Source organism: Bubalus bubalis, chromosome 21, assembly GCF_019923935.1.
Source record: "Bubalus bubalis isolate 160015118507 breed Murrah chromosome 21, NDDB_SH_1, whole genome shotgun sequence".
Classification (NCBI taxonomy): Eukaryota; Metazoa; Chordata; class Mammalia; order Artiodactyla; family Bovidae; genus Bubalus; species Bubalus bubalis.
In genome coordinates this window covers 955782-973105 of record NC_059177.1, presented here as the reverse complement: position 1 = coordinate 973105, position 17324 = coordinate 955782, and the positions used below count along the sequence as shown (strand labels likewise).

At 47.3% G+C, this 17324-nt stretch overlaps 1 protein-coding gene across 1 annotated transcript in view; it reads left to right on the top strand.

The window, feature by feature from the left end:
* The window catches only part of EGFR (epidermal growth factor receptor), a 218346-nt gene that overhangs the window by 173815 nt on the left and 27207 nt on the right, over positions 1–17324 (top strand). Inside the window, exons 16-20 of the mRNA XM_025273080.3 lie at positions 4256–4294; positions 6265–6406; positions 7176–7298; positions 7917–8015; positions 13455–13640. Coding sequence (XP_025128865.2) covers positions 4256–4294; positions 6265–6406; positions 7176–7298; positions 7917–8015; positions 13455–13640 — 589 coding nt within the window. The remainder of the gene's footprint in view (positions 1–4255; positions 4295–6264; positions 6407–7175; positions 7299–7916; positions 8016–13454; positions 13641–17324) is intronic.

The following is a 17324-nucleotide window of genomic DNA, read 5'->3' as shown; positions in this document are numbered from 1 at the left end:
TCTGGAGACTGACAGGCATAATGGGAAAATATAAAAACACTAGCAAGGAGGGATATATTGAGTAGGGTTTAACTTTACTAATGGTCATTCATTTAGTTCAGTTCAGTCGCTCAGTCGTGGCCAACTCTTTGCAACCCCAAGGACTGCAGCACACCGGGCTTCCCTGTCCATCACCAAATCCTGACACTTGCTCAAATTCATGTCCATCGAGTTGGTGATGCCATTCAACCATCTCATCCTCTGTCATCCCTTTCTCCTCCTGCCTTTAATCTTTACCAACAGCAGGGTCTTTTCAAATGAGTCAGTTCTTCACATCAGATGCCAAAGTAGAGGAGTCTCAGCTTCAGCATCAGTCTTTCAAATGAATATCCAGGACTGCTTTCCTTTAGGCTGGATTGGTTTGATCTCCTTGCAGTCCAAGGGACTCTCAAGAGTCTTCTCCAACACCACAGTTCAAAAGTATCAATTCTTCAGCGCTCAGCTTCTTTATTGTCCAACTGTCACATCCATAATGACTACTGGAAAAACCATAGCTTTGACTAGACAGACCTTTGTTGGCAAAGTAATGTCTCTGCTTTTTAATATGCTATCTAGGTTGGTCACAGCTTTTCTTCCAAGGAGCAAGCGTCTTTTAATTTCATGGCTGAAGTCACCATTGCAGTGATTTTAAAGCCCAGAAAAATAAAGTCTTTCACTGTTTCCATTGTTTCCCCATCAATCTGCCATGAAGATGCAACTGAGTGCCATGATCTTAGTTTTCTGAATGTTGAGCTTTAAGACAACTTTTTCTCTCTCCTCTTTCACTTTCATCAAGAGGCTCTTTAGTTCTTCTTCAGTTTCTGCCATAAGGGTGGTGTCATCTGTGTATCTGAGGTTTTTGATATTTCTCCTGGAAATCTTGATTCCAGCTTGTGCTTCATCCAACCTGGCACTCAGCATGATGTACTCTGCATGTAAGTTAAATAAGTAGGGTGACAATATATAACCTTGACGCACTCCCTTCCCTATTTGGAACCAGTCTGTCAATCTGTTGTTCCATGTCCAGTTCTAACTGTTATTTCTTAACCTGCATACAGATCTCTCAGAAGGCAGGTAAGGTGGTCTGGTATTCCCATCTGTTTAAGAATTTTCCAGTTTGTTGATCTGTGACTGATCCACACAGTCAAAGGCTTTGGCATAGTCAATAAAGCAGAAGTAGATGTTTTTTTTGGAACTCTCTTGCTTTTTCAATGATCCAGTGGATGTTGGCAATTTGATCTCTTGTTCCTCTACCTTTTCTAAATCCAGCTTGAACATCTGGAATTTCCTGGTTCATGTAATGTTGAAGCCTGGCTTGGAGAATTTTGAGCATTACTTTGCTAGTGGATAAGACAAGTGCAATTGTGCCATATTTAGAGCATTCTTTGCCATTGCCTTTCTTTGGGATTGGAATGAAAACTGTCCTTTTCTAGTCCTGTGGCCACTGTGAGTTGTCCAAATTTGCTGGCATATTGAGTGCAGCACTTTCACAGCATCATCTTGTAGGATCCGAAATAGGTCAGCTGGAATTCCATCATTTCCACTAGCTTTGTTCATAATGATCCTTCCTAAGGCCCACTTGACTTTGCATTCCAGGATGTCTAGGTGAGTTATCACACCATCAAAGTTATCTGGGTCATGAAGATCTTTTTTGTATAGTTCTGTGTGTTCTTGCCACCTCTTCGTAATATCTTCTGCTTCTGTTAGGTCCATGCCATTTCTGTCCTTATTGTGCCCATCTTTGCATGAAATGTTCCCTTGGTATCTCTAATTTTCTTGAAGAGATCTCTAGTCTTTCCCATTCTATTGTTTTTCTCTATTTCTTTGCATTGATCGCTGAGCAAGGCTTTCTTATCTCTCCTTGCTATTCTTTGGAACTCTGCATTCAAATGGGTATATCTTTACTTTACTCCATTGCCTTTCACATCTCTTCTTTTCTAACTATTCTCTAAGGCCTCCTCAGGCAACTATTTTGCCTTGTTGCATTTCTTTTTCTTGGGGATTGTCTTGATCACTGCCTCCTGTGCAATGTCATGAACCTCTATCCATAAGTCTTCAGGGACTCTTGTCTATCAGATCTAATCCCTTGAATCTGTTTGTCACTTCTACTGTAGCAATTTGATTTAGGTCATACGTGAATGGTCTAGTGGTTTTCCCTACTTTCTTCAATTTAAGTCTGAATTTAGCAATCAGGAGTTCATGATCTGAGCCACAGTCAGCTCCCAGTCTTGTTTTTGCTGACTGTATAGAGCTTCTCCATCTTTGGCTGCAAAGAACATAATCAGTGTGATTTTGATATTGACCTTCTGGTGATATCCATGTATAAAGTCTAGTCTCATGTGTTCTTGGGAGAGTGCTTGCTATAACCAGTGCACTCTCTTGGCAAAACTGTGTTAGCCTTTTCCCTGCTTCAGTTTTTACTCAAAGACCAAACTTGCCTGTTACTCCAGGTATCTCTTGACTTCCTACGTTTGCATTCCAGTCCTCTATAATGAAGACGGGATATTTTTGGGGTGTTAGTTCTGGAAGGTCTTATAGGTATTCATAGAGCCATTCAGCTTCAACTTCTTCAGCATTACTGGTCGGGGCATAGACTTGGATTATGGTGATACTGAATGGTTTGCCTTGGAAATGAACAGAGATCATTCTGTCATTTTTGAGATTGCATCCAAGTACTGCATTTTGGACTCTCTTGTTGACTGGGAGGGCTACTCCATTTCTTCTAAGGGATTCTTTCTCACAGTAGTAGATATAATGGTCATCTGAGTTAAATTCACCCATTCCAGTCCATTTGAGTTCACTGATTCCTAACATGTTGATGTTCACTCTTGCCATCTCCTGTTTGACCACTTCCAATTTACCTTGAGTCATGGACTTGACATTCCAGGTTCCTATGCAATATTGCTCTTAATAAAGCATCGGACTTTACTTCCATTATCAGTCACATCCACAACTGGGTGTTTTTTGTTTTGTTTTGTATTGCTTTGGCTCTGTCTCTTCATTTTTTCTGGTATTATTTCTCCACTTTTCTCCAGTAGCATAATGGGCACCTACAGACCTGGGGCGTTCATCCTTCAGTGTCATATCTTTTTGCCTTTTCATACTGTTCATCCATTAGCAGATTTTTTTTTGTCTTTGACGATTATGGTTTTCCTAGGAGATAACAGATTATGAGAAAAGGAGAAGCCTGTGTCTGGTGTAGGGAGGAAAGTCCGTAAGCTCTTTTAGGGTCAAGACTACATTGTCTGACACCATGGAAAAGGGGTCTTAGACCCTCAAGACCAAGAGGAGTACAGTGCAGAGATGAGAGCCCTTTGAATGAGATAGAAAATGATGTGTACACCTGTGGAGGATTCATGTTGATGTATGGCAAAACCAATACAATATTGTAAAGTAATTAGCCTCCAATTAAAATAAATAAATTTAAAAAATAAAAGAAGAAAATGACTAGAACCATATGGCAGTGTACATCAAACAAGCACAAATCCTGTTCACATACCTGAACGGGGCTTCTTCATCTTTCCCCTGGCCAAGAATGTTAGTCTTCTCCATCAAACTGGAATATTCAGTCTTGCTATTGAATATTCAGTCTTGCATTGACAAATATTGCTGTACTTCAAAACCAACTTATTCTGCCTTTTCATCCGTCATCCTGTAATCAGAATAGCAGATGGAGGTGCCCCCGCAGAATGGGAACCCAGCTGCTGAGGGGACACATTAAGACAAATGCTATCTATGCTTCGTGTATGACATCTTAGTTGTGTGGAAGAGGGTGAAGCCAGTTTCTGGCTTTCTGGGTCTGCCATCATCCCCATTTCCCTGCCCTGAGCTGCACGTTGTTACTTGTCTGCCCCCACCTTAATCAGTATGGCCCAGGAAATGGTTCTGATCTCGGCTTCCTCCACCTCCTGCCCACATGGATGTTCTAGAGCCAGCTATAAGGCATCTGAACCTCTGTCAAAAGTAAGACATGAAAACATTTCAATAACAAAGACCAGAGGCTGCCTACTCTGTTCAATCCCTATCACAAACTGGACACTCAAAACTACTTGCTGAGTGAATGAACAAATGAATAAATGCATGATAAACAAATGATTAAGCAATATTGAGACACATTGTGATTCTAATGATTTAAAAGTAATTTGACACATGTCACCTTATGATTTAATAAAAACTCTCCAAGAAAAAATGATAAATAAAATGATTGAAATGTGTCTTTACCTTTCATTTCCTACAGCTGTGAAGGGCCAGGTCTCGAAGGCTGTCCACCAAATGGGTAAGTGTGACACTTTGTGTGTGATGACCTGACCAGAACAACCAATAGTTCTGTGGGCAAGGGTAATGCTTTCTCACTTTTCCGACTCCCCTCTGCCCTGGCAGGTTCTCGCTTCTCCCCAGGCCAAACTGGGCATTCCTAGCAGAACCCAGCCTGCCTGCATTACTGGCTGTGTCCCAGGGTTGGGAGAGTGACACAGGGCATCAGTGCCAGGCCTCTTCCACATAGAGCTGGCCGCACCACCTGGTGCTTCTCTTTCTATACAACCCGTCATTGCTCCATGGCTCACAGTATTATTGGATGCTGCTTCTCTTCCAGCTTGTCTTCTCTTTCCTCGCTAGCCCAGTTGGCCCTCAACTTGTGTTTGAATGACCTTCCTGTTTGATGACAGAGGTCCAACTGTGGGGATTTCTCCCCTTACTTCCTTTTCTAAACACATGACTTCCTTCAGCATTTCAGTTGTAATGTGTTTGCCATCATTGCCTGAAATGCTACACAGAGAAAAGCAGAATTGAGACTTTCTGTTCAGACTCATCAGGAAAGAATGATATTATCAATTAATAATATCTGTCATGGAATCAGAATTATATACAAGACACCCACCAAATACCCCCAAACACTAGCCAAATATCCAGGCACCTCTGCCATCTCTACTAAAGTTTACAAAACTCCTCCCCTCAACAACTCTCCTCAGCATCAGTCAGCTCAGTCTCTTGCCCAAGAATTAGCCAAGATAACCGATCCCTTCTACTATCAAGTGAAACATTAAAGACAAATAAGGAAGTTTCTCAAAGACAAAGGTCGCCTTTTATGCCCCTCTTCACTTGAGCCATGAGGCCCAGCAAGCTTCATCCTCTCTTCATGCTGCGGTCAGTGTCTCAGCAATGAGGTTTTCCATCATATCCCCACCCTGAAACCAGTCAACGACCTGTGTTATATTCGTTCTTTCAATTTGTTCTTCTCTTTTCACCCACCCTTACTATCCATGGAACATATACTCCATACAAATTATTCCTTTTACCTTTCAATGGCCCCTTCAAAACAGTAAAAACCCATTAATTCAAACTACATCAACTAGGAGAATAGTATAACTCAAGACATGACTTTTGTATGTGCTAAGAAGAATGTGTTCTAAGTACTACTCACATAAAGTACATTTGACACTTAGGAGAAATCTGTAAGAATGCTGGCACATTTTTTGTGTGTAAATTGTGCTACTCATTATTCTTTAATATTCATTAACTGCCTGAAAATACAAAGTTTGCCAGAAGCTCAGATGGCACAGGTGCTTGAAAAACAATAGCTTTATAAAGATTCTAAATTCAGAATCGACTCATTCAGACAGTTCTTTCCCCAGTGAGTTTTGGGTGTTTGCTCTCCCCTGGTGGGGGAAGGGGTGGGGGGGGGGGGGAGGCTGCAGAATGAACTCACTTATCTATGACAACTCTGCTCTCTGTGTGGAAATCCTGTCCCTGCCTTACCCCTCCACACATTCATACAGCACTTCACACGGTTCTCACCCCATGTTATAAGTCCAGGATCCCTCAAGCAGTCTCCACAGTTTTGAAAGGGTCCCTCCGTCCAGCCTGGCCAGCAGACATCACATGGGGAGGGTGTGCTTCTAGCGAGTGGAGACACCCAGGGGAGACACACAAATTCGTGCGGAAAGCGTGACTGACTCAGCTATTTTTCGAGTTATGTTCCCTTAATCAACAGACGACAACATACTCTTCATAGCGAGAAGTCCAAATGATACCCAGTTTAAAAATCCAAAAAGACGGGGTGAGGAGGCTATTATACTGAAGAAAGTTGAAAGCCTGCCCTGGGAATATTAATCTGCCTCTCTTTCCCCTTGACAAGCTGTGCACTATCGCACTGAGACAGTTCTAAATGATGTCATAGCATCCACACACATGGCAAATATAGGACATGCCAACATGACAAACCAACCCCCCTTGTGTGTCCGCCAGGCCCAAGATCCCGTCCATTGCCACGGGCATCGTGGGCGGCCTGCTGCTGGTGTTGGTGCTGGCCCTGAGCGTCGGCCTCTTCATGCGCAGGCGCCACATCGTGCGCAAGCGCACACTGCGCCGGCTGCTGCAGGAGCGTGAGGTGAGCTGGGCGACCACCAGGCGGTGTCTTACAGATGAGATTGCATAACTGTGCTTTATTGTAATGAAAAAGCCAAGAGAATCTCTGAATGTCCAGTTATAAGCAAGTCCGTATACACTTTGGTACTTGTATTCAGTGACATGCAGCTGTTTCCAGGCAAGTCCTGCAGGCGGTTACCCAGCTGTGGTGCCCACCGCCCAGCTGGTTCTGCTCAGTGGTCGTCGAGGGAGAAGCTGGTGCACAGAGGCCCGTGAGTTGCTGTGAGCACAGGAGGTGTCAGTTTGTAAAATGCCACAGTTCCCACCAGTGACCAGTATTGTCTCTGACACCATGATTTCAGGAAAAGGTCTTCAGGTGGTATCTGTGACCATCCATGTGTCAAAGCCAGAGCCCCCAGGAGGAGGGACCCATAGCAACTTCAGCAGCATGGCTGTGCACGGCTCAGATGGGCTACCAAAATGACCATCACACAAGCTTGTCTTCCCCCCAAGCTTTCCTAGCCTGATCACAGAAACAGAAATTGCACTTATTGCCCAGGAGCAGTTCTGTTCAAGGTCACATGCTTTGGAGGATGTGGAAGGTGTCAGTCCCGGTTCCTTAGGTGTCTCTCACCAAGTTCCCTAGAACAGGTATCCCCGTCTAGGGAGTGAGTGGGGCAAGCTCTCTGGGCCAGAGCGTGAGCATGCCTCCTGCCACATGGAGTCAGGAGCTGCCACCCCATCCCTGGGCCATGTAGGCAGGCATCAGCTCTTCCCCTTGTCTCTCACAGCTCGTGGAGCCTCTGACGCCCAGCGGAGAAGCTCCCAACCAAGCTCTCTTGAGGATCCTAAAGGAAACAGAATTCAAGAAGGTCAAGGTGCTGGGCTCAGGAGCGTTCGGCACCGTGTACAAGGTGAGCCTGAGGGCCTAGATCGAGTCTGGGCCCTCCTCTGCTGTGGTCCGTATCACAGTGCAATGCTCTTTGTGTCACTGAGGGTTCAGGAAACTCCAGTATTTTTCTTAGGTTGTCTAGATGAAATCTTTTATAATCAGAGTGACAAGGAAGTGGTCCACTTGGGCACAGATGATTTCCTGGAGGACAGGATGAGTTTTCAGAGTATGGGTGGCACAAGTCAATCTGAAAGAGTATGGCCTGTCCCCACAGGGCAGCATCCGAATAAAGCCCAGCTCAAAACAGCTTCCTCTTCATTTATTTTTTCTATGCCCTCTTTGCTTAGTCTAATCACAGTTAGGCCTAGACCCAGTATCTCAGAATTCGGTATACAATGACTCATACTGACTCTATAACTTACATGAGCTGAAGGGTTTTATCTAACTACTCTGATTCCTGGGACACAACAGCTAAAGAGCTGCTGAGCTGTCATGACTCCCAGCCTGGGTGGCCTTGGGTGCAGAGCTGTGCTTCCTCACCCTTTGGGGTATGGCCACTAATGACACCCAGCCAGGCCAGGAGCCACATCTTACATGTGTGACGACTGCCAGCCAATGACTTCTTCTCTCTTTGTTATAGGGACTCTGGATCCCAGAAGGCGAGAAGGTTAAAATTCCTGTAGCTATCAAGGAATTAAGAGAAGCCACATCTCCAAAAGCCAACAAGGAAATTCTTGATGTGAGTTTCTGCTTTGTTCTCTAGCTATCTGCAGGCCTGGACATCAGAAGCTACCTTTTCTTGTGGTTGGCAGCACATTTCTGTGTTGTGGACTTTCTCATCACCACATTCTAAATGGTCACTTTTCACTTTTGCTGTATTTTTTCCTTCTGGCTACACAGTTGGTATAATTCTCCCTCATAGAGATGACTCGCTCTTCTGTTCTCTTAATGCCCCCAAAAGAATGGGAACCTGTGGTCCCTGGGCATCCACCAGGGGCTGGTGGCTTCCCCCTGCCATCTCAGTGATGCCTCTGGCTGGCCTGTGGTACTATAGGTGTTGTGTTCAGCATGCCTTGGGAAAGAAACAGAGGCATGAGGCAGCCTGCTCAGGGTCACGAAGCTGGGTAGGTTTCTAGCACCAGGTTACTTCTGATTCTGAAATGAGTGTTCGTTTTCTTCCACCAAATATCTCATCTTTGAAATGGCTTTTTAAAGGTACCTAGGATTAACAATATCATGCTCCATAAACTCTATAATCTGTTCCTCACCTTCTGTACTTTTTCTCAAAATAATTTAAATGTTTCCAGCATCTGCTGAGTGCTATTTTATGGAGTCTTTGAAATACTTCATAAGGTTATTATTGTTACATGCTTTTACTTTACATTCTGCTGAACTTTTCCCGGCTTCCTTTGGACCCTCACTAGCCAGTGAGGGCTCTGCATGGTCTTAGAAAGAGGCTGGAAGAAGGAGGAGCCAGCCTGGCGTTGGGCAGAACCTACTTCAGGCAGAAGCTCGGGAAGCTCTGAGGGCTGCAGCCTTGTGGGCCCGGCTAACAGCATCGCCACCACTTGCTGTGGGTGGATGTGGGTTTTTCTTGCTCTTTTCCCAAAGCAGAGCCAGTAAAAGAAGAGGTGCAGGGGCTCAGCAGTGAGTTAGGAGAACAGTCAATGAAAAAGAAAGTGACTGCCTTTACTGACTCAGAAATAGTTCATCTTGCAGCCAAGAAAGACAAAGGTCAAATGTAATATTTCGCCACTCATATCTAACCGACAGAATAATATGGTAAGCAAAGCAAACAGGCCTTTTTAAAAATGTGTTCAGGCACTGAGCTTCCCAAGAGGAAATCCTCTCCATCTGCATTTCTCCAGGCAGCCTTCCCTCCTTTCATTTTGCAGCAGGGAAGTCCCACTGCAGTATTTTCTTTGTGAAGGATGAATTATTAACACAGTGCAACAGGAAATCTCACACACTGTTGATATGCTTATCAAGCCAAGTTATCGTTCATTTTAGCAGTTTACAAATTAATGAGTCTGTTAATATAATGTCAGTTCCTATTTACGTAACCATAAGAAGTGTAACAAGCAAGCCATTTGTGAAGTCTCTTCACTTCCAACCTCTAGCTCCTTGTCCTACACAGTTAAAAAGAAAATATTTTAGCAGAATTTGCTTCCTTAATTCACTTTTTACTCATTCAAGACATTCTAATAACTTTCACAAAATGTGAATTTTGACAATATTCTCTTTGCAGAGTAAGGGCAATTTTGAAGATAGTAGCAATACTTTGGGAAAGAAGTAGTTCCGCTGAAAAGGACCCTCCAGAACCCCTAAACTGGAGGAAATCTGCTTTCATGGGGCAGGGGTAGGGTAGAAAATAGAGAAAGTAAAGACTTAGAAAAAGTGTTTAAAGCCCTGTTTGCCTCTTGCCCTGTCTCTGGGCTCCTCTCCTTCTCTCCCTGTGGCCCATTCCTGCTTTCTTCTTTCTGCTCTGACACCCACCCTGTGGCTGTTCTGGGAGAGGACAGCAGCCTGAGGCCTTGGTTTGCTTGTCCTGCAGCTCCGTCTGCCCCACAAACACGGAGCCACTCTCGTTGGGTGGTGCTGCCATGGGGAACCCCTAAGGAAAGGGAAAACTAAAGCAAAGGCGGTTTCAACAGTGAGTTAAAGGGCAAGTTAATCCTGTGACCAGGCTGCCCAGGGGGCTGAGTGTGGGCTTGGCTCACACGCACTTGTAAATGGCTCCAGCTTCCCGTGGTTTCACTCCCCTACTCAGGCCAGCACTAAAGTCCAGCACACATGCCCTCAACCCCGGGTGCACGGTGCCATCAGTGGTGGCTTAGGTACTGGGAAGCTTCACAAGCATCCTTAAAGCTGGGCATATGCCTCTCCTGAAGGAGTTTAATGTTTAGTGAAATCCCCTTTCCCCAGTCCTTAACATGAACTAGTTCACAAATGAGGGAGACACGCAAGAAAGAAGGCCCAAACAATGATTTCGACAACTGGACAAAATAATAGATTTTCAAGGTCGACAAGCCTCAGAGGCTCTGCTGCCACGTGACTCTGACCTCAGCCTTGGGAGCCTCTGAGCATGGGTTCTGCCTGCCAGGCTCCAGATTGATCAGAGATGGTGAGGAATACCAAGCATTCTTGCTGTAGGTCACAGAGCACCTTTGAGATTCCAAGATAAACAGTTAAGAACAAATCTCATGTTAACTCCTGCACACACTGAATAGGACACGTGACTGGACAGCATCCCCATTGAGCTCAGGCTTAGATGTGCAGAAGGGACACCCTAGCTCTGGTGCTGTACCAGATTTTAATAGGAGCTAGGACCTGGCAGGGCTCCAGGCTCTGTGTGGCCCGACACCCACACCCGTGCTCCACTCCCTGAGCCCTGGGTCAGCTCCTCACGGCCCACAGCAGATGGGCTGCTCAGACTGCTCTGCTCTGCAGATTTTTCTCCCCTCTGAAGCGAGTACAATATGTTTCCAAATCTCAACCAGATCTTGAGAAAATAGAAACAGCCAGAGGATTACTTTGGTGTTATGGTTGTACAGTTTCCCAGACTCGGGAGAGAGATGTGATTTCTGCTTTTCTGGCAATCACATGGCCTATTAATTTTCTCGTAGACTTTCTAGTTTAAATTTAGGATGGGCACAGAAACAGCATGCAGAAGAGATTCATATATGTGCTCTGTGTTATAAGGTCTAGGGCTTTCACTCAGCAAGTCTTCCCTGGTCTGTGGGGTTAATCAGTAGCAGGGAGGATGGCTGAGGGGCCCCAGAGGCCAGCGGCCTGCGGTGGGAAGACTCTAGTGGGCCCAGTCCTGACAAGAAGTGTGATCTTAGTCATGGTTCACTGGGTCTCAATTTCCTCTTCAGACAAATAGTAGCTTCAGGAGGAACCACTTGCCTGCCTTCTCCAGTCCTAAATTTTTATCAGTTGTTGTTGTTGTTTAGTTCCTAAGTTGTGTCTGACTGTTTATGACCCCATGGACAGCAGCACAGCCCTTCACCATCTCCCCACGTTGGCTCAAACTCCGGTCCACTGTGTCAGTAATGCCATCCAACCATCTCATCCTCTGTTGTCCCCTTCTCCTCCTGCCCTCAATCTTTCCCAGCATCAGGGTCTTTTCAAATGAGTCAACTCTACACATCAGGTGGCCAAAGTATTGGAACTTCAGCATCAGTCCTTCCAGTGAATATGCAGGGTTGATTTCCTTTAGGATTGACTGGTTGATCTCCTTGCAGTCCAAGGGACTCTGAAGAGTCTTCACCAGCACCATAATTCGAAAGCATCAGTAGCTTTTTATCAGTAGCCCTCTGAAAAATGAAGAGCTGTCTGAATGTCCATAATATTAAATATCTACTCTGCTCTTTAACATTGTGATGCTGCGTTTACAACCAGAGAAGGGCCGCCTGCCCGTGAAGGTGGGGACCACCCACCCAGGGTGCTTGTTCTAAAACAGGTAGCAGAGCTGCAGTCTCTCTTGTTAGTGAAAGCAACAGGGTCTCTGATTTGTGTGATTTCAGTGTCGTTCAGCTGTGATGTTTCTAAGGTATTTCTAGAGGTGTGTTGGGCAGCACGGAAGCACCACAGGAGAACAGGTGTTGGGGAGAGGGAGACACTAAACAAGCTCCCCCTCCCTGCAGCTCACACAGCACACCCGCCGGGATGGGTCCAAGAATCAGCATTTCTGGCAATCTGGCCAGCAGCACTGAGCCTGCTGCCCTGAGCGAACAACTGCAAGAAGCCAGGAAAGTTTAGCTTAGATGGAAGTCAGAGGCCCTCAGAGGAGGGGTCAGTCAGGGAAAGCGGAGGTCAAGGGGCATTCTGGACAAAGCCCCTGGTGGGGGCGAGTATGGGAGAGCAGTGAGCGGGTGGAGCAGCAGGGCCTGTGGGAGGAGAGGCCCAGGGAGGCGTGGGGGCCTCCCCAGAATGGTGAGGCCCCGGGCAAGGTTACTGCAGACGCTGCTGTTCAGGACACTGAGGACGCTTGTGTTTCAGACTCTGCATTCGCCCCAGTCCCTCCACCCATCTGCTCTGTCCCCACTGTCTGCTCCTGAGGCACAGCTCCCGGCTGCCCCCTCAGGTACCTTCGCCTCCCAGGCTGTGTTGGCTCCTGCACAGGGAGCCCAGCCCCGACCATATCAATGGGCAGAGCGAGAAAGGCACCTCTGAACTTTCTCTTGGAGACGAGGTGGTCCCTTTTGTGTCTGTATAAAAAGTCAGCATCCTTGTACTCTAAAGGGAAAGAGATTGAGTTTATTGGTAGAAATTTAGGATTCCCTAATTCTTAGACGAAAACGAGGCCCAGCTATGCGCTTGGTTTACATGAAGTCAGCTTCCTCCAGCCAAGATAGCAGAAGAGTTAAAATGAAATCCGTAGTCGTGAGTCTGTGTCAGGCCTCTGCCCTGGCCACCTCTGAGTCAGCAGAGGTAGAGTTGGGGGAAGTGGTTTTCCTTTCCCAAAACTGCGGCCAGCAACACAGACCACCTCTTAAGAGATGAATCCTGGGTCACCCACAGCGTCTGCGATCCCTGCAGGTGTAATGCCTCTCTCCGTTTCAGAGCCGGCGCATGCACACAGAAAGGCCTTCTTTCTCCGCTGTGTGTGGTGGAAGTGCCTGTGGTCCCAGCAGTGTTGATGGCGGGGTGGTGGATGGGGGGCTCCTCCTCTGCCTGCCACAGAGGAGGAGAAGTGAGGACTGACCTCCCAGAGCTCTCACCATCACCTCGATGCCCGTGGTGAGGGTTCCTTAGTCAGTGGCCAGGTCATCATCAGGATGTGGGTTGCCACCCGCCCCAACAGCGTTTTAAACTGAGGCGTCTTTGGCTCTTGAGGCGGAGGTCCTCGTAATGACTCAGCATCATCCAAACTTGGGGACATCAGGTCTTGTTTTCACCCAGCACTTTGCCAGTGGCGAGCACTGCTGGGGTCTCTCTGTGGTGCCGAATGCCACCTGCAGTCAGAGGGTGCCTACGCCCACCAGATGTCTGGTCACTGCTTGGCCTCACGTGGCAGAGATCCTGTGTGAACATCCACTGCTCTAGATGTTTCATGCGCCCATTTCCACACTTAAACTCCAGTTGGGTTTTTAATCTAGGAAGGGTCTGCCTGCTTGGTCCCGTAGCCACGGCGGGGAGCCGCGCTGACGTGCCTTCTCCTCTTCTCCTGCAGGAGGCCTACGTGATGGCCAGTGTGGACAACCCCCATGTGTGCCGCCTCCTGGGCATCTGCCTGACCTCCACCGTGCAGCTCATCACACAGCTCATGCCCTTCGGCTGCCTGCTGGACTACGTCCGCGAGCACAAGGACAACATCGGCTCCCAGTACCTGCTCAACTGGTGTGTGCAGATCGCAAAGGTAACTCGCAGGCAGCCAGTGCTGAGAGCCAGCAGGCAGGGCCACAAAGCAGGCCCAGCAGCCACCTCTGCTTCTTGCTGTGCCCTCACCTCCTGGGCTGATGTGATCGTTAGAGGGAGCCCAAACAACAGTGGCAAGGGGCAAAAAACAACCACCAGGAAGTCAACAATTACATTCTCATCCTAGGAAAGCAGAGAGTTTGTCAGGAGGGATGTGTGTGTGTGTGTGTGTGTGTGTGTGTGTGTGCGCGCCTGTGTGCATGGACACAGCGTAGACTTTATTTTGGATTAAGTTGAATTGATTGTCTTTGGCATCAGATTAGTGCCTCTCCCACGCCACATTGAAAATCTAATTATTCAGCTACATTTGCACAGTTGGGTGCTCTCAGAATGGTTCATGTTAGTGTCTTATTTCCCTGGCATTCTTTTTGTTGAATACTATGGTAATTTGTAGCAGAGGATGAGGTATGGCTTTCATGCAGGCAGAACTGGTAACAAAACCAGCAAACCAGCGCACCTGAGGCTGTCAGGTGACAGAGTGCTGGGTGGACAGGCAGGTGCTGGCTCTGATGTGTGGTGGCAGGAGGTCAGCAGATGCTGCTTCTGCTTCTGAGGCCCCTCACATGTTCCGCTGTCAACAGGCTAGACCGAGGGAGGAGCCGGTGGGGCGGTGGGCAGGCAGTGACCAGGTAGCTACACTGTGAGCTGAAGCCAGGAGCTGAGCGGCAGGTATTTAGCTGCTCATATGGCCTCACAAAGACTTTCTTTCATCTCAGATCTCTCTTTCTTGATCACAGCACTGCATCAGTTATTTGCAGCCCAACTTGCTAATTCTGTTTCTTCTAACAGTGGGTATACCTTTCACTCAGTTGAATGAATGGAATCTGTGGATGAATCCCGCCCCGAACCCCTCATCCCTGGAGAGCGGTTATTAGCTGGAGGAGACCAGGGAGGCAGGGAGCCCCTCGTCTCCCAGCCCTGTCAAGTCCGGGTTGCTCCTCTCACCCAGCGCAGCAGTGCAGCTCGGTCCTGTGGATTTGCAGTTCTCCCAGAACTGGGGGGCTCCACCAGGCTGTCAGGCAGCAGGCTGCCTCCTGGGAAAACAGGCAGCAGCACGACGCTCTTTTTCTGCTGCCACTGGGCTTACTGTCTCAGCCACAGCCCCGGAGGCTCCAGCACCCTAGGAGTGGGAGAGCGCCTTCTCAGAACCCTGCCCATCCCCCAGTGCTCCTGTCATTGTCACGGCCACAACCCTGGTTTCAGAACAGAGGGAACCACGTGGGCACGCTAAACAATGGTCCTGACAGAGCTTGTGCTGCGGTCTCACGAAGATGCGGTAATTTCTGTGTCTGACTATGTTAGTCTCCTAGGGCTGCCACCAAAGATCGTGACAGACTTGGTGGCTTTCCACAGTGGAAACGTATTCTCTCACAGTTCTGGAGGTTGGAAGTCTAGAATCAAGATGTTAGCAGGGCCATGGCCCCCTGAAGGCTTTAGGGGAGAATCCTTCCTCCCTTCCCCAGCTCTGGTGGCTCCAAGCATCCCCGGTTTGTACCAGCATCACTCCCATCTCTGCCCACATCTTCACGTGGCCTCCTTCCCTGGGTCTGAGTCCAGATCACCCTCTCTCTTATAAGGTACCAGTTCAGTTCAGTTGCTCAGTCGTCTCCAACTCTTTGTGACCCCATGAACTGCAGCACGCCAGGCCTCCCTGTCCATCACCAACTCCCAGAGTTCACTCAAACTCATGTCCATCGAGTCGGTGATGCCATCCAACCATCTCATCCTCTGTCGTCCCCTTCTCCTCCTGCCCCCAATCCCTCCCAGCATCAGAGTCTTTTCCAATGAGTCAACTCTTCGCATGAGGTGGCCAAAGTACTGGAGTTTCAGCTTTAGCATCATTCCTTCCAAAGAAATCCCAGGACTGATCTCCTTTAGAATGGACTGGTTGGATCTCCTTGCAGTCCAAGGGACTCTCAAGAGTCTTCTCCAACATCACAGTTCAAAAGCATCAATTCTTCAGTGCTCAGCTTTCTTCACAGTCCAACTCTCACATCCATACATGACCACAGGAAAAACCATAGCCTTGAGTAGATGGACCTTTGTTGGCAAAGTAATGTCTCTGCTTTTTAATATGCTGTCTAGGTTTGTCATAACTTTCCTTCCAAGGAGTAAGCGTCTTTTAATTTCATGGCTGCAGTCACCATCTGCAGTGATTTTGGAGCCCAGAAAAATAAAGTCCAACACTGTTTCCACACTTTCCCCATCTATTTCCCATGAAGTGATGGGACCAGATGCCATGATCTTAGTTTTCTGAATGTTGAGCTTTAAGCCAACTTTTTCACTCTCCTCTTTCACTTTCATCAAGAGGCTTTTGAGTTCCTCTTCACTTTCTGCCATAAGGGTGGTGTCATCTGCATATCTGAGGTTATTGATATTTCTCCTGGCAATCTTGATTCCAGCTTGTGCTTCTTCCAGCCCAGCGTTTCTCATGATGTACTCTGCATAGAAGTTAAATAAGCAGGGTGACGATATACAGCCTTGACGTACTCCTTTTCCTGTTTGGAACCAGTCTGTTGTTCCATGTCCGGTTCTAACTGTTGCTTCCTGACCTCCATATAGGTTTCTCAAGAGGCAGGTCAGGTGGTCTGGGATTCATCTCTTTCAGAATTTTCCACAGTTTATTGTGATCCACAATAAACTGTCAAAGGCTTTGGCATAGTAAAAGGTACCAGTCATTCCTAAATCCAGGATGATTTTGTCTCAAGATCTTTTAATTAGATCTGCAAAACCCTGTGTCTGAGCTCATATTCTGGGTTTCTGGGTAGATGTGAAATTTTGGAGGCCCTGTTCAGCCCAGTGTCTGATGTGGGGGAGGAGGTCATTAGCCTGCCATAGGTTTCACTAAACATAAAGTCTTTCCTGGAGATCTATTCATGTCCTGACCTCTAATCTCAGAAATTCTTCCTTAGTCTCCTCCCTGATAATCTGAAGCAGGAGAATCGCCAAAGTTATCCCCCTCCATTCCAGGCAGTCTCTGCTGCTACTGCTGCTAAGTCACTTCAGTCTTGTCCAACTCTGTGCGACCCCATGGACTGCAGCCCACCAGGCTCCTCTGTCCATGGGATTTTCCAGGCAAGAGTATTAGAGTGGGGTGCCATTGCCTTCTCCGCCAGGCAGTCTCTAGTACCTTGCTTAACTTGCTTTCCTTTTTTTTAACCCTTTTTGCTTCCTGGGAAGATCTGGTTTATATACTTGTTTACTTGACACTGGGAGGGAGGTGAGCTCTGTTAGTTGTACCCTGACTGCTGCCCATATGGGACCAGGCGTCCAGAATGCTGCACAGCCGAGCTGTCTGCTCCTGCCTGATGGGTGAGCACAGCCCACCAGGTGCCCATGTGTTTAGCATTCTAATTATCTTGTGTCAATTTGCAGCTCCGCAAAAGTGAACTTTTATGTGAGGGGACACACAGCCTTGGCAAGTTCTGCCCAGTTACAGAACTGGGCATGTGACTCTGGGGGAGTCACAGCTCCGTTTTGGCTTTTACTAGGCGAGTTGTCTCATGGTAAAGAATCCACCTGCCAATGCAGGAGACATAAGAGACGTTGGTTCAATCCCTGGGTCAGGAAGATTCCCCTGGAAGAGGAGATGGCAACCCACTCCAGTATTCTTGCTTGAAGAATC